The sequence below is a fragment of the Acanthopagrus latus genome, chromosome 15, assembly GCF_904848185.1.
Source record: "Acanthopagrus latus isolate v.2019 chromosome 15, fAcaLat1.1, whole genome shotgun sequence".
Classification (NCBI taxonomy): Eukaryota; Metazoa; Chordata; class Actinopteri; order Spariformes; family Sparidae; genus Acanthopagrus; species Acanthopagrus latus.
The window spans coordinates 28,873,633-28,894,294 of NC_051053.1; the positions used below are offsets into that span (position 1 = coordinate 28,873,633).

A 20,662-nucleotide genomic window follows, 5' to 3' on the forward strand; every position below is an offset into this window, starting at 1 on the left:
TAGAGTTCTGCAGCTCATGGATGAAAATGTATGATTATTACTCCATGGAAATGCAATCAAAGTTCATATGTGTCTTACCTACCAGCTTATAACAGTTATTATTGAGAGCTGACAGAGAAAAGAACAGAATTGAGCATTTTTAACTGCACTTGGTAATCGTCTCACAGGGCTTCCCCACAACAGGAAACTGCTGCAGGAGAGTGGTGATTTGTTTTCACTTTACAATAGAAATCCGGCTAAGCTAGCTGCTGTTTGGTGCCTCGAACTATGCGCTGAGACTCTATTTGTACTGTTGCTGAAGTTTGGTGCTGTTCTGAGCATTATGTTTCTGAGGTTGCTAAAACTATGTAGGTTAACGGACTTGTCTGTGTCACGGTGTGTTAGACCATGGATTAAATTTACACTGAAATATTTGAATAACTTTTTGTTGAGGGATATGGAATTTTGCTCATATCTCTCTGATAAATTAGATCTATACGTAAATAGTGATGGCTGAAGGCTGTTATTAGAGGTCACATAAAAGCTTATGAAAATGTTTTGCAAGTGTCTGCCAATCTCGAGGCGAGCCATATCTTGAAACTATGGATACGTTTTTTTAAAACCTAAATTCACCTAAATTCAAAGGATTCAATTAATGCCCTAGATGCTGATATTAATGTAGACAAGATTAATCTCCTCCTACCCCAATAACAAGGCAGCAGGTCCAGATGGCTTTAATGTAAAATTTCTCAAGTTTTGGTTCTAGAATATTGCCCCTGATTTTACAAATGATGAAGCATTCTAGAATTACCTCAAGTCTGCCACCCACACTGTATAAAGCCAATATCTCTTTGATTCATAAACCTGGCCATGACCCTAAAGTGGTTTCATTGCATCGTCCCATTTCGCTGTTGCCCATTGGAACTAAAATTATTAGTAAAGTACTGGCCAATAGGTTAAAAGAACGCATAGATCTTATTATTCATTCGGACCAAACCAGCTTTATGTCGGGTAGATGTATGTAGTACAATTTGCAGCATCTTTTCCATATTCTGTACACAAAACATACAGAAGAGTCTGCTGTCATTTCCTTAGACACACAACGTGCGTTCAGTCAAGTGGAGTGGCCTTATGTGATGCTTGCACCTTCTTCATGAAATTGATTGAGATCATTTATTCACACCCAACTGCCTCAGTAATCACTAACGAAAATATATCTCCTTCCTTTGCAGTCCATCAAAGGACATGTCAAGGTTGTCCTCTTTCCCCCTTCTTGTTTACAATCATCATTGAGCCCTCTAATATATCCCATCAACATGTATGGGCATAAACATCGCCTCTCGTTATATGCTGATGACATCCTTTTGTACGTCTCCAACCTACAAACATCAATACCCTCTCTTCTGATTTGAATTAATAACTTTGACAGCCTGTCAGGATTTGCCAGATCACAGTCTGCAGCAGAGAACACATCACTAACTGATCTGAGGAGATCAACACCCCTGATGTGTGGTCAAGCTAATGCTAACACGGTTAGCTCAACAGCTACAGTAAAGATTTCAGGTGGGAAATGTTAACTTTACTACATTTATGGAACATTAGTTATTCTTTACAAATTAAGATTTGACATCAATAAAACATATGATGATCCACTATGAGTTGTTAGAGGCTTCACTAAAGAGACATTGCTTTATGAATTTATCAAGATGTTGGACTTTGAGTTTAGCACTGTCATGTGGTCAGAGTTCAGTCCAAACAGCAGACAGACAGACAGAGAGCAGCTGGTAAACAGAATGGAGCGTTCAATAGCCAAAGAGACTCTGGAGCTGCTGCTGCTGAACTTTGAGTTTGAGATGGAGCAACGCAACCCAACGCAACGCAACACAACGCAACACAACACAACGCAACGCAACACAGTCTTCATCCATGTTTATCTGTTGTTACTTTGTCTCTCTGGTCACAGCTGCCTGTTCTTCACCTCCTCTGAAACACTGTAAACAGTTCACACTGTTGCTAGGCAACCGTCTCTAATCAGAGCAGCTGCCTTCATCCTCATCCCCCCCACTGCATGACTAAAGATATCTGTGTGTGTCAGCAGCCTGCAACAACTGGGTCACACACATACACACACACACACACACACACACACACACACACACACACACACACACACACACACACGTTGTCAGACACTAAGCAACTATAAAACTGAATTTGAACTGAAAATTTGGCTGCAGTTCTTGAATACATTCAAGTAGAGAACTTTACCACTTAAAGCCACATTTAGTCTACAGATTCAGATTATTTATACAATATCTAGATAATTCAATTACAGTGTATTATTGTAGATTGAACGTGTAATATGAGAGAATTTTTGTTCAAAACATTTACTCAAATGATCGACAGCATGTGAAGAGGCATCTGCAGTGATCTGTGTTAAGCTATCTGCTTAAGTTAGCATGCTAACCAGCTAGCCTTGGGTTTAAAAACCTCCAAAGCTTCTGTAGTGGTAAAAACGATAACACTCTCCTAGTAGTCCAAACCCTGCTTTCTGGAAACTGGTGTCCCTCAAGGCTCAGTATCAGGACCGGTTCTGTTTTCACTATATTCTAGATCACTCCGCTCTGCAGTCACATCACATGGCTTCTCTGACCACTGTTATGCTGACGACACCAACTGTTCCTCTCTTTCCCCTCATCCTCCTCTGACACCCACGTTGTGACGCTCATCTCTGAATATCTGCAGACATCTCTGCTTGGACAGCTGCTCGTCACCTCAAACTCAACCTACCCAAATTCTTGTGACCCGCCTGTGTGTGAATGGAGAGAAAAGATGTGTTGAGTGTGACGTGTTGTCCTGTAGGTATGAATCAGACAAACAGCAATAGGAAGGACTCGCTCACAAGTTCAGTGACTCAGCTGTCGCCCTCCAGTCAGCTGATTGTTTCCAAAACTCTGAGCTGAAGCTGTCCCTGCTGGAAACACAGCACAGACCAGCACAAAAACACAACATATGCTGGCCTGTATAACATAACCTGCTATCACCTGTCCACCAGATGTCCTCACCTGACTCCCACGCCCACCTGCTGACACACCTGCTGCTCATTATCACATCAGCTGTATACCAGCAGCCAGACCTTTCCCATTTGGATTTTTTAAAACAGTTGTTCTCAACCTCACTGAATCACAGCCCTCTAGAGAATCAAGTTGGTGTTCACAACCCCACCTTAACCTGGGACTTTTAACTCTTTTACTTCAGTTAAGGATCTGAACACCTCCTCCTGCAGGAAACTGTTCAATTAAATCAGACTCAGTCAGACTGGAGCTTCACACCTTCAAGACATGCTCCCAGTTTTTCCATCCTGCACACACTGACCTATGAAGACCACAGCAAAGAGACATGTGGTCTCCACCCCCCAAATCTGTCCACATCTTAGCTTTCATGTCCTGTCTTTAAATAAAATACTCAGCATGAGACGCTGGGACCTGATGTGTCCTCATTCAGTTCCGTTAGCTTCTGTTCTGTTAGCCTCTGTTTCTTTGTGTTTATCATAGCCTGTTACTGTTTTGTACACAGAGCGGAAACACGTTGTCATTTTAAGATAAACTGATTATTTTGTCTGCTATTATTTTCTGCTTTCTGCTACTAGAACCATCAATATATCAGTTGGTTGAAAAATCCTACTGAAGATGTAAATCTATAATAAAAACACTTATAAACCCAAATATAAAGTGACCTTGTTGGAAACTTCTTCCACTGCTGTAGTGAATGTGTGTGTTTACATGGTGATGCTGTAGCTCAGGAGGTAGAGCAGGTCGCTAATTTGAATCCCCGGCTGCTTGTTGAGGAATCCTTGAGCAAGATGCTGAACATTAAAACTGATTGCTCCTGATGAGCAAGTGGCAGCTTGCATGGCGGGCTCTGCCATCCGTGTGTGAATGTGACAAGTGTTGTAAAAAAGCAATCAGCAGACTGGAAAAACACTGCAGTCCATTTACCACACACGATACTGTTGTCAAGACTACAACCAGATTTATTTATCTTCTCTTTTACTTTGAAACTGCATTATTTGTTCTACCACCGATATATGATCAATCAAACCTCCTCTTGTCAAACTGAGACATTTTTGTCCCTCGCAGGTTCAGACCTCTGTCTGTCTGTGTCACGTTATCATATGTTGGCCTCTCTTCTCTGAAGCAGCCGTATATGCTTACAGACATATATATTCATGTTATATATAGACTCTGCCTGTCAACAGTTTGTGTGAAACTCTATATCTCTGAGTGAAGCTGAGCTGTGATCCTCTACAGCAGCACACTATTAGCTTCAACCCAGTCTGAAGAAACCTCCTGATCTCTGTGGAGAAACTGAACTTTAAAAACATGAAACATATTAAACCTTTCAAAATAAAGTCAGGAAATAATGGTAAGGGTTAGGGTTCGAATCCTGGCTCCCCTTGGGCAGCACTGAGCTGCATGTCGAAGTATCCCTGAACAAGATACTGAACCCCGAAAACTGATGTGCACTTGGCATCTTGCATGGTGGCCTCTGCCATCAGTAAGGACCCTGCAATGAGCTGGCGACTCGTTCAGGCTGTACCCTGCAACTGAGATTGAGTCCAGTAACCACTATCCCACTAGGGGGATAAAGCGGTAACATCCCCGCAACCCTCACAGATGAGATGACTTAATAAATAAATATATACCAAATATACCACTGAAAGGACCAAAATTGATATTAAAAAAACAAATGTAGGCATTGACTAATTTAGAAATTGTGACATTATGTTTGTCCTATTTGCTATTGTGTTCATTTTAATTAACCCCCCCCCCCATTTTTTACTAAAATTTTCTATTTTACTTATTCATTTTTAAATGTATATGTAATTGTAAGTACTATGAGTACTGTGTTTATTTATGTAGCCTATTGTTTCACTGTGCATTTTACCTATAGTTATTATAGGATTAGAGGTTCATATTATCATATTATTTATTTATGTATTTTACATTTATTAATGCATGCTAATGATGAGACTGTCACTCAATGTGTCTTAAATTAATTGATTTAATAATAAATAAATAAATAAATAAATAAATAAATAAATAATAATTATTATTATTATTTTTTTAAAATTCAATGGGAAAGTAAAGAAAGAGGGGAACTGATAAATGAATTTTAAGTTTCAGCCATCTGTAGCCTGACTTTTATTAAAATGAACAGAACAGATGATCTTATTATAGTATATAATTGTTTTTGTTTTAAATGTTATTGCATTTAAATATCTAAACGTTTCACTGCATTTTATATTTTTATGTTGTTCTGTTTTATTTCATTGTATTTTGTGAAAATGTAAGGGTTGATAATCATGTTATCTTTATTTATTCTTAGTAACAGTTTTGTGTGTGTATCTTCTTGAGAATTAAATGGAAACTCTATAACAACAATAAATCCCAGATCTTAAGAAGACAGCCACTTCTAACTAACTGGAGGAGCTGCAGGCTCACACCTGAGTTTTAGACTCCTCAGGACTCTGAAACTCAGAGTTGGCACCTATCCTTACTGACTGTGTTAGGACACTCCCACACACTGTAAGAACACTCCCACATACTGTAAGGACATTCCCATACATAGTTTAAAAGCCTGCAGCTCCTCCAGTTAGTTAGAAGCCTCTTGGGTGAGAGATTGAACGTCTTCAACAAACTGAAACAACTTTAGTTGACTATGGCACCAAGAATGTGCCTGAACTACATCTAGTGTCTGAATTCTGACCTATAGAATGACAACACATTTGAACATTTTACGTTTTTCCGTCTTATTCTTTAATTTCTAATTTAAATCCAAATATTACCAGTTTTAGTTTGTGTTTTATTTGGGTACAGTCCAGAGGTCAGAAGTACCTTTTCAAAGCTGGTCAGAATTTCACCCACTTCTAAAAGAAAACAGTTCAAACTACAAGTCTTGGTTCCCTGAACGCAGCATGTCTGTGTAAAGGGTTGTGAAACGTGTGATTAGTCATCATCTTCTGCTGAGTTATGCGTCACCACGTTTCTCTTCTCTATGTGCAACATGTGTTCTGAGGTGAAATTCTCTCTTTAGATTAACTCACATTTTCTACTTCAGGCCATTTTAACATGTACTTTTTTCTACTTTAGGCTTTTACTCCACTACATAGAAAAACAATGGACACTGCAGTCTTACTTCATTCTTTAAGAGCTTTAGTTCCTGATTAATTTGCTTCTTGACATTTATGATACCGTCACGGAACACAATGTCCCAGTTCAGGTCCGGCCCCAGACTCCCCTCACTTCCTGCCATGTCTCCACGCTCAAAGCTCTAAACCACGTTCCAAATTTAAAGTACATTTATATTTTTCAATACAAAATACACATTGAACCCACGGATTATAATGCTTAGAACTGATGTAACCACATTGTTTCTTAAACGCTTTTAAAATTAAATAAACTTTTGAGGGGGTGCCTTAACTTTTATACCTTAAGTATAGTTTATTGATCATTTGAAAGGAGTTTTGAAACTTAAAGTTGTGAAACTTCTTCCTGCACTGCGTTTGTTAAAGTTTGAGTGAGCAGGAGGAGTTTAAAGGCTGCAGTTATGTAATAAGTGCCCCGCTGGAGCAGAAGTTATGTCAGAACCTGAGGACCGGCTGAACTCTGAGCTCCTCCTGAAGTTTGGAGCTGCTTCATGGAGGAGGTGTCTCATTATGCCTCCGCTCTGGTGGGCGGGGTCAGTGTCTCATTTGACGCGGTCTGATTGGACACGGCTGGTGTCACTCAGGGGTTAAGCTACAGGTAATTGGTCAGCGGAGTTCCTCTCATCTCCTTCTCAACTCGACGGTGTCCATCTGAGACTCGGGTCCGACTCTGTGGCGACTGTCGTGTGGCGCACTTGTCCAACTTCGTCCGGTGTCGACAGCAGACTTACCGGAGGGGATTCCCGGTGCGGTTTCACAGCTCATCCCGGTAGAACTTTGTCACAGGAGGTAACTGAGCCAGAACTTTACCGAAACATAAACTTTTTCCACCTCAGAAGACAGTTTGAAAAAAAAGAAAAATGGCAGACAGCGTGGAGCATGAAGTCTCTTCCACCACCCCTCTATTCAGCGAGGACGTGCACCACTACCAGGCCGAGCCGGACTCCGAGCTGGACCAGCCCAAACCAGACCTCTTCAGCGCAGATGATATTGTGGACTTGGTCGGCGGGGCTCAGGACGCCATCAACCGCCACTTCGCTGAAGACAGTGCGCCACACGAGTCCACGGAAACTTCCCTCTCTCCTCCAGAGGAGCCGGTAACGTTACTGGAGCCGGAACCGGTGTCGGTGCCAGAGCCTGAGCCTGAACCTGAGCCTGAACCTGAGGTAGAGACTGCCGCCCCAGACTCCACCAGCTTCTCTTTTGTTCCTGAAACTGCTTCATTTGCAGAGGAGCCTGAAGTCGTCGCCCCCGAAGCCGAACCGGAGAGTACAACGATCATTCCGGAGCCACAGGCTGCCCCCGAGCCAGAACCTGCCCCGGAGAGCGACGCCCTCCCAGTGGCTGAACCCCGGAAAGCAGCTCCAGCCCCCGCAGAGGCATCAGAGCAACCTGCGGTGACAGAGGAAGCACCGGCTCCAGCATCGTGTGAGTATCTACACAGAACATGGCCGGTCCATTACAGCAGCACCGAGTTCTGACCACTTTAATCAGACGTTTGTGTCACAGTGGTGTCGATGGACGGATGGGTTCGTGTAAACGCTATTTTTTCACATCGGAGCAGTTTAACGTGCCTGTCCATCTGGACCGGGTTAGCATTGTGAGCTCGTCCACACGCCGACACCGAGATGAATAAGTGGACCGAAGCGCTGCTTTTGCCACTTTAACCGTCTTTAATTACACGAACACTTACATTCTTATTGAAATGGGTCCGTTGATTTCAGATTGTGAACATTGGTGCTTTTGGTCACGGTGAGTTAGCCGGTTAGCTAGTGATGCTACTCTGAGGGGTTTCATCATGAGGCTGACCTGCTGTTGGACAGTTCGGTGTACTGTGGACGGAAACAGCTCACTTTTAACCACAAGAGAACTTCTGGCTGCATTAATGAAGCCATGTTCTCTATTCGGAACACGTTGTGGCTCAAGCAGTTAGCAGGTTAGACCCGGTTCTGCTGTGTTGTAGAGACGCGGCCCACCTGTTTTGACAAACACACGGCAGGAAGCATAATGTGAACAGTTGACAGGACGAAGTGTTAATATCTGAAAAGGCTTCAATGATGTGTTAACCATTTATTTTATTCAGATAAAGTTCGCCATGTCATTTAAAACCGTTCCTACATTAACGTTGTAGTTAATTTAACGGTTATTGATGCAGTTGCTCTCAGACTGAGCTGCGCCCATCTGCTCGCTGCCTGCTCTACCCGCTGCGTGCCCGCTGTTGCTAACGGTTTCTGCTAACACAGGTCCATTATCGGACAGTCTTACTCGTTTTTTTTCACTCCAGCCACGCAGAAAAACAAAACAAACAAAGAGAACAGGTGTTAGAGACCCTCAGGTGTCCAGACTGCATCACCTCCATGTAAGACAAAGCTCCAGAGCGGTTTAAACACCCGAAGGTGATAGGTTTCCGGTCGTGGTTATTGCAGGTTGAGTTCAGTGCTCCGACGAAACATGGTTGACGTTTTAGCGGAATAGTTTGTTTATCTGAACACCCCTTATCACAACGTGGACCAGGCTATGATGGATAGACACTCATTTTAAGTCGGATTGAAGTAGAACAAGCGAAGAATTAGCAGATAGGGGAATCTTATGTCCGATAATGGAAGCAGTGTTTGCTAGCACCGCACGGTGTACCAAAGCTGTAACCCAGAGATTAGTCACAACAAAGGAATCCGCTGTGCCTCCACTCCCTGTCTGCCTCCCAACACTTCCACACTATTACCAGGCGAATGTCAACGCTTTCAGTTACTGCTGTGTTTTTTATTCTGTTGCTGGTCTGTTCTCAGCCCCGAACCCCGCAGATCTCCACCTAAACCTCCACCCTCAAATCCGAAAGCAATTTAGCTCCAGAGGCCTTTGAGCCTCCCTGTGCCCACTGTAAGCTGCTATCACTGCCCTGAAAGCTCCTGAAGACCTTTTGTGTCATGTCTGGACTGATGGTACTATCAGGAGGTGTTTACAGGGAGCTGCTGCTGCTGCTGCTGCTGTTGTTTATCGTGATGAGGCAGATTGCAGGTAAACAGGCCCCGGCTCGCCTCCTCCAGGCATGAGAAGCAGGCAGCAGAGAGGCAGGGTGGGGCTGCTTGGCAAGGCCACTGATGGAGCTCGATAAACCACGAGCTACAGCTGAAACATCGCAGTCACACATCTGAACAAAAGACAAATGTCAAACAAATCAGTCACATTTTCCCAAGTTTAAAGGAAATTACACATTTACATACACATACAAAGGAAGACACATTTCACATGATGGCAGATCCAGTGTCGTCACTGTCTTGTTTCTTTTGGAAGAAACTGTCTAAGTTTGACAGTTATTTTAACTTTTTTGAGACTGATTTCTTTAATCTATGGTTAAATATATATTTAAATATTATCCTTATTTGTCTTTCGATATTATCATATTGTGGCCAAAATCTGAGTATAACAAGTCAAATGTGACCAAGAAGTATCACCATGACATTTTAAAGCTGAGGATCAGCTGCTGTTCTTTGTTCCATATAACAGTGAACTGATCACTTTTGGCCTGTTGTGGCATTTTTCACAGTTGTTTAATCAGAAAATAATCAGATTTTTGCAGAACGAGTGGAGAGACCTGTCACCCTTTTGGTACCTGGTAAAATCTCCCAGCTGCATCGAACAGAGGCTGATGTGTTTTTTCAGTGCTGATACTATTGCTGTTTATTTGTAATCAAGGAGAGGTCAACCAATATACTTTTGTTTTTAAATTAAAGTCTTAGTATGGATACTCAGCTACTGCACAATTTTGATTCTCAATCTTTGATCATATAGTTAATTAAATCATGTTTTCTTCTGGCAAAGTTGTTGCAGGGCTGCTGATATTAAAACAACATTTGGCATTTGAGAACTTTGGCTTCTTTTCTTAAGTGTTGTGTGTGAGTGAGGAAGATGTGCTCATACTTCTTAAAGTAAGGTATTGTGAGAATTTGCTGCTCTTCTTGGCCTGATTTTTTAGTAAAGTGAATATTTGAGGGTTAGGACTGTTAGTCAGTTAGTTAGAAAATGATTGGTAGATTAATTGATATTAGACATATTTTTTTAGCTGAAGATTTCATAGAAATCATTGAAGCACGGTATACAGCCCCAGTAATAAGTCTGTCACATTAATGATGTCTGTCATATTTTGGGCTGGGTATTGGCAGGACTTCATGACATAATGTGCATCACAGTACACGTATCACGATTGATTATATCAAGACACATTGCGATACAATGCATATTGCGATATTCCAGATGGTTCACTGAAAATGTAAAAACAAAGCTGAAAATCAAGTTGCTGTATACGACCTGGGTAGTCTTGCTACATCACATTATATTGATAATTCAGCTGACTCTGATTCAACCCGAACCCTTCAGTTACACACTGTGTTACCAAACACACTGATGTAGCTGCCATAACAATTTAAAGTGCACGCACACGCTTCTGTGTGTGTAGATCCATCAGGACCTGCACAAGTATTGTTGATGTGTCCCTGAACACACTGTAAACATCATCAGAAAGTAAAGTGCTTTTATTAAATTTCTTGTTTCACTGTCTGAACGGTGAACGCAGTGAACAGAAATGAAGACCTATGACAATAAAGTGCATATGCACAAGTACTCAGTGCCACTATAGTGTTAACCATATGCCTGAAGCAAAGTTTGTCAGCTACTCACAACCCAACATGAATAATAACTAATACTAACCCTATATATAAAATGAAATATAAATGAATTTTTTGCAGCTGGAAACCCATGTAGTATATGACTGTATTGGTATTTTAGCACAGTCCTAGTCATATGTCGTCATTGAATGGTTTAGTAGAAATCTTGCTCAGCCTGACTGATTTTTTTTTTTTTTTTTTATATATAGAAAAAAACCCTCAAAATCCTCTGATGTCACCGCCTTGGATATTAAAGATGATAAGACATTTTCTGCTTTCTTTCCCCATCTATGACAGTAAAATGAACATCGTTTGAGTTTATGACACTGGTGGAGAGTTTTCCCCACTTTCTGACATCTTTACAGACCGAGAAAATAATCAGCAGAATAATAAACAATGAAAATCATTTTTTAGTTGTCTGTTGGAAAAAATGAATAGTATTCCAGCCGACCTGCTTCTTCCCTTCCCTTTGTCTTTTCAGAGCATTTCTCTTCTCTCAGTCGGACCCGATGAGTCCTACTGTGACTCTACATCACAGATTCATGTTGTCACCATTAAAGGGGTGTCTGAAGTGAATCTTGGTGCCCTCTGTGTGTCCTGTCACACACTGTGACTGACACCATGGTTAATCTTCCGGGCCGCAGCCATCACCGCTGGCCTACATCTTATTTTTGGGTCACCTACATCCGTCAGTGTGTGTTTGTGAAGTGCCTGTGATGTGGTCAGGTGGATTAGATGGAGAGGGGAGATGTCATACACATGGAGGCTTAAAGCTCTGTGTGTGTATGTGTGTGTCCAGTGTTGTTGTTGTCTCTGTATCCTGGTGAAGGCTGGACATTAGTGGGGTTCAGAGCCTCCACCAGGCTTCTCTCTGTTGTTTTTACTCTGCCAGCACAGCAGCTGGCTCTCAGTGCAGCTCTAAGTCAAATTCCTAAATATGATAAGAAGCACATGTTCATCTGGTTTATCTCGCTTCTTATCGCTGTGAATAAGCACTGAGGTTTCCAGAGATGCCTGGTGAAAGATGATACTTCTTACCCACATCGTGCTGATTGATCACGTTCGTGCTGATTTCAGGGTCTTGAGGCCGTTCTGAGTGACGATTTTGAAATATTTTCTTTGTAGCCGAGCAAATATCTCTTCTTACCATTTCCAGGAAAAATAAGTTTCAGTTCTTATTCTGGAGTACCTAGGATTTATATCAGGGCTGACTATTTGTTTAAAGTTTTTAAGGCTGAAATAATTACTTGGATCGGAAAAGAACTGGTAATTTTTTCAGTCATTTTCAAGCAACAACAGTGAAAAAGATGCCACATAAACTCTGTTTCTACCTTTTGGAAGGAGAAGACTTGCTGCTTGTCATCTTGGTTTTCCTGTGTCTGTAAAACAGCGAGGTTGCATTTTATCGCTCGGAGCATAACACCACGATAGTACAGTTGTTTCTGCCACTTGAGTAAAAGGAAGAGCAAAATAAACAGATGATGTAATCCATTAAATATATTTCACAAATATGCACGTAGCCATCAGCCCAATGTTGTCCGCCATGATGACGAGTTGTTGTGTTGACTTGAGGATTAATGTAAATTTTCCTTGTGAATCTATCAAATCAGCACATTTGTGATGGAGCCTGATTCATTCATACATTATCACCATTAAGACAAATCACAATATTTTAGTTAAAAAGTCTAATATATCTGCTCATGTTATATTTTCAGTAAAATATTGATTATACTACTTGATATTGATCCCTTAAATTGAATGGGTTTTAATATGTAATCAGAAGGATCAGCAGTGATGTATCATTTGGCCCTACATCTTGGTCCCATGTTGTTAAAGGTTTTGTCTGAATAATATCACAGTTAGTTTTGTAGATGAGAATCTGTGATTCTGTGATTACTAAGTTTAACTTATTTTAAGGGGACAGTTACATTACATAATTTCTATAAACTGCCAGGAAGCAGCAGAGAATCGTACATTGAGTTCTTTATGTTACACGATGGCAGCAGGTGAGTGGTTGGCCTTAAGTGGTATATCAATGTTGGGCTGTGACGGCATTCCTCGAGATACTTATAGCTCCAGCAGGAGGCGAATACCTCGGCCTGAAGATGAGGCAGTAGAGCTGCCAGAGTTACTGGTTTAACTGTCACTGCTGAAGAGACGCAGCTCCATAACGATAGTTTGGTGGTTAAAAAATGCAATTCAGACTGAATGTAATAACTGAGAATTACATGATGAGCTGGACAGAAAACAATATGTGGTTCCTTTTGTTTGAATCTGGAGCAGAGTGAGCATAAACAATAGGCTGCTGTAGTTTCATGTGTCCTGTTGGTCCAATCCTACAGGTCTTCTTCAGAGCTGGAGCCCAGACTACAGCAGAGGTAACCAAACAAAACCGCCTGATATGACGAATCACTTTGGCCTCATGATTATCAGATTATAAAATAATCTTAAAATTTTGCAATTAACTGTCTCACTTAAGCTTTTGTGCCAATAAATGATTATCAGCGGAAGATGAAACATATTTTTGCACCGTGATTGTCAAAGCTCGATTTTTGTTCACAATTCTCATAATCAGTGAAACCTCTTATTGTACAAATAATCTTCACGTGAAATTGTTTTTCCAATCAGCCCAGGAATCAAGTCTTTAGGTGACAGGTTAAATACCTTGATTTGTGGCATGTTTTGGAGAGCATGTACCAGATACTATTTGCTATTTAATCCCCATGGACTACAGTTGACATAATGCTTTGGATGTAAAAAAGCAAATTGATAGGTTGCTGAAGTAAGTTGTTCCAAAATCACACTGAATCCTAAAATATGTTTCACATGTCTGTACGTCTGAGTTAAACCTGGAGCTGAGCACTGAGTTGAAGCAACCTGCAAGTTGCTGCTTGGCTTTCAAACTGCACAATGGACTTCTTAATCTAATATTCTGTGTGTTTCTTTCTGTGTTGGATTATTAGCTCCCTAGTTGTTAAATTATTCTGATATTTAATGTAATTCTAAGGTTCATGAGCTACAGAGAATTTCATGTATCCTTTTGTAGGGTTTAGCACACATGCAGAGGAAAAAAATACAATTGAAAATGATTAGTGTTGGATTTGGCGCTGACTGGCTTCCCAGCTTTACACAAATCCAACCTCAAAACACCTGACTATAATCCACTATAATCTGATGCTGGATTAGTCTGACTACAAAATAGTGGCATGTAGTTTGAGAAACTTGCTTCACACATGAAGTATTACTCCTGAAGTATTACTCATGGGTTTGTAGAGTTTTTAAGAAGCTGCATTTTCCTCTATGTCCTGTGGTCTGAAACGGAAAGTAGTTGTAATGTAACTGCCCAATTTCCACATTCTGTCCTCAATGTAATTTATTTTAATTTGCCTTTATAACTCATCTGCTTTGTACATAAGAGTTTAGAATGAAGGTTTGGCAAAACATTGAAGTCATGTTGATGTGTTCAAATGTGCTGCTGAAGCTTTGGATGTATGTTGTTTATTTTTTAAGATTTCTTTCTGTGAGAATGGTTGTTTTGTAGTTGAACTTCCTGTAGCATTCTCTGCTGCTCACTCCTGTTGCACACTGGGCTTGAGCACTTCCTCCTAATCTTTCTCTTCTGTCTCATGATGGCCGACTCTTCGTATGCTTTCTGTACCTTCTCTATAGCAAACTGTCATCACTTGTTACAACACTGACGGTCCATCTGTTCTGACCTCTTCTCACCACATGAAACTTGGAGCCTTTAACAAATGTTGACACACCTGAGCGAACCTGTTGAGTAAACTGTGTAAACAAACGGTACCTTTCAACATTGTACTTACGAATGGCTCTTTTCGTGCTCTCTCAGTCTCACTTCTGTGCGAACTGCTAGCTAGGGGAACATTTTAGCACCTTGCATTAAATTTACGTTACAGTAAGTGTTAATCAAGCAAACTGTCTCTTTGTCAGTGTCCATCAGTGATATCTTGGCTCGATTTCCTTCACTTATGTTGGAAGAACAACTGGTTTAGGAATCAAAGCTTCTTGTGTAGGTTTAGGAGAAGATTGTAGTTTTGGTTAAAATAAGGACAATAATCACAGTGTCACGTCAGTTAAATATACACTTAAACCGGGATGCGATTGGGGTTGAACTCAAAATGTAATATCTTTCTCTTCTTCACCATTATTAAATATCCCACGAATATCTGAGGAAACAGCCATATGATATGCCGGGAATTGAACGAATCATATTGTGATCTCTTGCATATTAATCAGGTAGACTGAATGCGGTGTGGTGTTGGAACGCCGCCACAACTAATGCTTGACCAAGGAGATGAAGAAATAAGGCACTGATAATCAAGCCCAGATGCAATTGATGGGTGTGGTGTATGATTGATAGGTAGAGACAGCTCCCTACTATAGTGCAAGGTGCGAAGATCTTCCCAGTTTTAATCACAATATATCAACTTCAGTGATTTCAAAAATAAAATACAGTTTATCAGTCTTCTAGTTAAGTGATGACACTTGCATTGTATTTCATTTCCATTAAATAATATCTCAAAAAGGTAAATATATTTAATTGACTGTTGATTTTCAATTATATTATAAATAAAATATTATTTGCATTAAACTTCAGATTTCTCCTTTGTAATAAATAGGATATTGATCACTTGCACTGGTCTTTCTCTTCTAGGCTTCCATGCTGACTAAACTCCCTTTCTGCTGCTTCTCCTGTTTCTTCCGCAGATGTACCTTCTCCTTCTAAAGCTCAGCCTCATCCTCTGATGCAATTCCCTACAGGCAAGTTCTCTCTGCTCACTGTGATTCCCCGTCCTCGTCATTCATCGTCTTTCACCACTACTTTAGTTCACTCTCCTGTTTGTCTTTTTAAGTGGCAAAATTAACCCTTTGCATGTGAGAAGCTGTAGATTCTTAACATAGGATGCTTGTGGATTTGTAGAGTATCTCTGAAACATTAATTGTGATGTTTGACTTGGCTTGTGTTTGTGTTGCATTATGACTCGCATGTGGTTGTTTACATAGAATAGATTGACATGAATTTAACACTAGTAGAGGAATAATGATTCTTCCCAGTGATTGACAGGCCTGAAATAATATGGTGTTGATATTTTTGAAAAAGCTGTTTGAGAGGAATCATTATCTACCATCCACCACTTAATGGTTTGTGTTTGTAAAACACTTTGGGCATGGTTTATTGGTGCCAGACCTCGGGCATAAGATGTTTTACCATCAAACCAGGGTGTTAGACCGACCACCAGACAACTGCCAAATCTCGACTGTGGAGGGTAGTCAGCTCTCCGCTTTTATGTCCTGTTTGATTTTTAAAAAAACAAAACAAAAACAATGCTGACCATTTAAAGCTAGGAAGCAAGAAAAGATTACTTTAAGTGTGATAGTGCAACAACTCAACGTCACAGGTCCCCATTTAAAAGTTAAAGTCAGAATTTTGAGTTCACACTTTCTTTAAATGAAACTTAAGGCACAGGGGGAATTTAGAGAAGCAGCATTGCTGCACTGACTGTAACCGGGTTAAAAGTTTGAATTTCCAACCAATCAATTTCACATTGGACTGTGGTCACTTAAGTCAGGTGTGGCCTTTTTGTACTTTTAACCACATGCAGCTGTGATATAGAATTGCATTAAGGCATGGTCACACATGCACAAATGCAAGCCAATGGTGGATCAGCGACAGTGCACATGGAACTCATAATCGACCAAGGGTTCAGGTGCTGGTTCGGATTCAGAGCCTACTCTGGAACCAGTTCTGAGCATTTCAACAGCTGGAAAACCTGTTCCAGAGCAGCATAACACTTTGCAGGTCCAGACCAAAGAACCACTTGCATTAGTGACTGGGGAAGGGGTTATCGTGACCAAGGACCAACTAAAAAAAAATGCTCATGACTGCCACTTTTTGAAAACCAGTGTTGGTAAAACATGTTCGGACAAATCCATGGAGAACAAACTGTGGACTATGGACACAGCAGTGGAGCCGAGTCATGTTTGGATGCTGCTGCAGGCATACAAAGCCAGGAGTAAAAAAGGGTCACTTGTTTTGCTTTGGTTGAAAGGGTCCAAGTTTGTTTTCTTTTGTTGATTTAGGGGTTCAACCATAAATGGTAAATAAATGGCCTTGCATTTTTATAGCACTTTTCCATTCTATGTGACCACTCAAAGGGCTTTACAATACCTGCCACATTCACATACTGATGGCGGAGGCTGCCACGCAAGGCGCCAACTGCTCATCGGGAGCAATTTGGGGTTCAGTGTCTTGCTCAAGGACACTTCGACATGCAGCTGGGGATTCGAGCCAGTGACCTTCCGATTAGTAGACGACCCGTTGTACCTACTGAGCTACAGCCGTCCATGCAAACATCTTTGTCAACTTTCACCAGCAAAGTCAAAGTCACTAGTCAAGCAAATTTGTTTCACCACCAGATTTTGATGTTTAAATTGGCCCCTTATATAAAATGGAAAGGACTTCAGGTGAATATTGACCATTTTGATTTTGTGTATGTGTGACCATGCCTTTACAGTGCAGTGACTCTCAGCCCTGCTTTAAGAGACTCTGAGGGGCCATCAGCCTGATGTGTTTCAGCCTTAGGCCTCCGGGAATCGCCTTTCCGTCCTTTTAATACTGGGTTCCGGCAAACCCTTTGTAGAATGAATAGAACTATCCAATCTTGTACCAAACTTTGTGTGAGCTGTCTACCTGCCACAGCCAACCTTTCAGCAGCACTGGCCTGGTCTGGTCCTAATGGTTCTTCCCAGGTGTGGTGGGCACTGTAAGGAATGGAGTATGTCTTTGATATGTCCTGTATTGCATTCTCCCTCCTCCCTCTCTACTCAAGCACTTGGGCAGAAGGGTGATTCCCCTGCTCCCATCTCTCCTCTCTCCCCTCTTCACTCCCCCGACTCTCTGGAGGAGCTCTCTCTGACCGAGAGTCCCAACCAGCCCCCTACTTCAGGATCTACTGCACCCTTGGGCTCCTTCTCCACTGAACCCCCCACTAGTCATTCCAAGGACATGTCTTGGATGAGTGAAGAGGGTGACTCTGGACCAGGCCATAGTAAGAATAAAGAAGACCTTCTAGATCCATTAGCTGGTCCTTACCTGAGTTTAGGGAAAGACCCAGGGCCTCATAATCCTTGCGAAGACAGTGGAGTTTCCTTTTCACCTGAGGAGAAGCTGATTAGCTCAGACAGGTCCTCCACTGGCCCTTCCCCAGTGAACCCCCAGATGAAGGTCCCTGAGTCTCACCTTGCCTCCTCTAACCCAACAGAGCACTGGGATTCACCATTCCTATCATCTCAAGACAACGCCAAGGTCTCCATGGATAACTTCTCCAAAGACACGACTCCCATTAGCTCCTCCAGGTATGAACAAGATATGCATGGCAACCAGTCAGATGAAGAAGATGACCTCATGTATGAGGTGAAGAAGAATAATAACCCCTTTGAAGGCTATTCCCCATTGGCGGACAGTGGCTACTCCCACTTTGGAGACTCCAAGTCCGACAGCAGGGCCTCAAAAATGTCAGAGAGCCCGACTCCAGATCTGGTCCAGTATGGTCAGACTGGAGAATCCCAGGATGCCCTGCCATCTTTCTTGGATGAGGGGAAAATATTTGAGACAAGCAAGATGGCTGCTGACTCACTCATGCAGTCAGTGAGTCAGTTCTCATCTGGCCTCAAAGGTGATGATGAAGAGGAAGAGGAGGATTCTGCTCTGCCACCCTCGCTTCCAGACATCCTGAAGTCTTCTCCACTCAACCCTGACAAAATCGACTCTGGCTCCTCAGAGGGAAGCCCGGAGGAGCAGAGTCCCATTCTTGAACGCAGAATGATGGAGTCACCCAACCCTCCAATCAATTTGTCTGCCAACAACCCATTTGCCTTTGATGCTAAAGTGTCCCTGCTGAAAGAGATGACTGAGGAGATGGAAGTGAGAGCGGCCGACAAAGCAAAGGTTGAAGACGACAAAAGCTTTGGCGCATTTGATCTTGTGAAAGAGGCAGAGGAAACCACCCCTACTAAGGCAAAAGAAGAGGAACCTGTCAAGATCGAGCAGAAAGATTGGTTTTCAAGCCATGATTCTCCCAAAATGACCGAAAAGTTTGAGCCACTTGACTTCCAGAGCAAAAAGACCCCTGGTGAGGACTCTGATTCGGAGTCACCAACAGCAGACTCCCTGTCTCCAGTCCTGGAAGCTATGGCCAAGAACCCCGCCAGCTTCCAGGTGGAAACTGAGACAAAGAACCTGGCGATGGAGATAGAAGAGCCAGAGGTGGCTGAGGAGATCTCTGAGCATGAAGTCTCCTCTGAGGAGTTTGAGTTCATTGAGCGACCACCCAGGGGTGTCATCGATGAGTTTCTTGAGGCTCTGGATACATCTAAGTTTGCCTCCTCCAATCCCCCAGAGATCCCCATGGATGATGATTTGAGCTTTCAGCAGAAGGATGTGGCTCCAGTTTCTGCTACTTCCCTACCTAAACTAGCCCCAACCCCCAAGGTTGAGGAGGAGGCTCCGAGTCAGAGCTCGTACCGCATCCTCACCCCGGCCTCCCCCCAGAAGAGCAAGGCCGAGCTGGAGAAGCTCAACATTCAGCAGCCCCCACCCCAGGTTCCACTCACCCATTCCCCCATCCGCAAACCAGAGGAGATGGTCACCAAGAAGAGCATGGAGGGCGCCAAACTGTTTAAGATGCCAAACGTGAACATAAGAGCAGGTAAAATAAACCATTCCCGGCATGGAAACCACCACCACCACCACCCCCCCACATCCTCCTCAGTTTTCACTGGCACTTTCATGTTCATCGGCATAATTTTCATCTTCACTCTTTTGTTCTCCTCAGTTATTTTCTCCCAACCAACCAACCAGCTGGCAGTATTTACTCTAGATATCATCACTTTCTCCTTAGTGTCCCCTTCCCTTTCTTGCATCGTACCCTTTTGCATTTCCTTTGAAAATTAGCCCTTGCATTTTGTAACGTCTGGTTGAATGTGTGGTCATGTGTTTCAATGTGGTTGCTTTTAGTGGATTTTGTGCATTTCTGTCTCATCATAATAACATAATTTGTGTATCTCATCATTTTAATCATTTTTAAGATGTGGTAAGTAAAATGTGATTTTTTTTTTAATTTCTGTTCTGTTGAAAATACGAGCACCCTTTACTGTCTTTTCTTATAATATACATAAGCAGAAATGAGAGGTCGTTTGATGTATAGAGATTGATAATCATCTTTAAACCACCTTTAAAAAACACTCCTAGCTGTTTCTTTTTGCCCTATGAGTATTTTGAATTACTCTTACAATCTGGTTTTAGATTTTCTCTAATCTGGAAATAACTTGAAACCAATCTGAAACCCAACACCACCTTTATAGACCCCAATGCCCACTCGCAACTACATACACACTACATTCACAACCAACCACACCCACTTGCTGATTCAATAAGCTGCCACTCTGATTTATGATGATCTTTACAATCTCTCCCCCACCCTGTAATGCATGGTTGCAGATTTAATGTACCTAAGGCTAAATACTGAACAACATTTAGAGATAACATCTGTGTCAAATATGTAAAGCTGTCATGACTGAGTGTGGAACTTTTAACCCCCAAATAGTCTAAATAGTTGTTGTTGTTTTTTGTTTTTTTCTTTTTTAACTTGGATTGATATAAAATGTCACATTAAGTCTTCTAGACAACCAGGTAGGCATGACACACTGGTCCGTTTGATCATAGTACAAAAGAGTATGCAAAAACTAGTCGTAACAGTTGATTTTTAGGAAGGTAATGCTGGAACAATGGTTC

The 20,662-nt window shown here is 41.8% G+C and overlaps 1 protein-coding gene across 8 annotated transcripts in view; it reads left to right on the forward strand.

The window, feature by feature from the left end:
* Positions 1-6,644: 6,644 nt before the first annotated feature.
* Positions 6,645-20,662, forward strand: part of rtn4a (reticulon 4a) — a 35,422-nt gene continuing 21,404 nt past the window's right edge. Inside the window, exons 1-4 of one of the 8 annotated variants that reach the window (XM_037122905.1) lie at positions 6,645-7,615; positions 13,191-13,226; positions 15,577-15,630; positions 17,700-19,577. In XM_037122905.1, coding sequence (XP_036978800.1) covers positions 7,048-7,615; positions 13,191-13,226; positions 15,577-15,630; positions 17,700-19,577 — 2,536 coding nt within the window. In that variant the 5' untranslated portion in view covers positions 6,645-7,047. The remainder of the gene's footprint in view (positions 7,616-13,190; positions 13,227-15,576; positions 15,631-17,699; positions 19,578-20,662) is intronic. The other 7 variants (XM_037122907.1, XM_037122906.1, XM_037122908.1 and 4 more) reach the window with 7 other exon arrangements.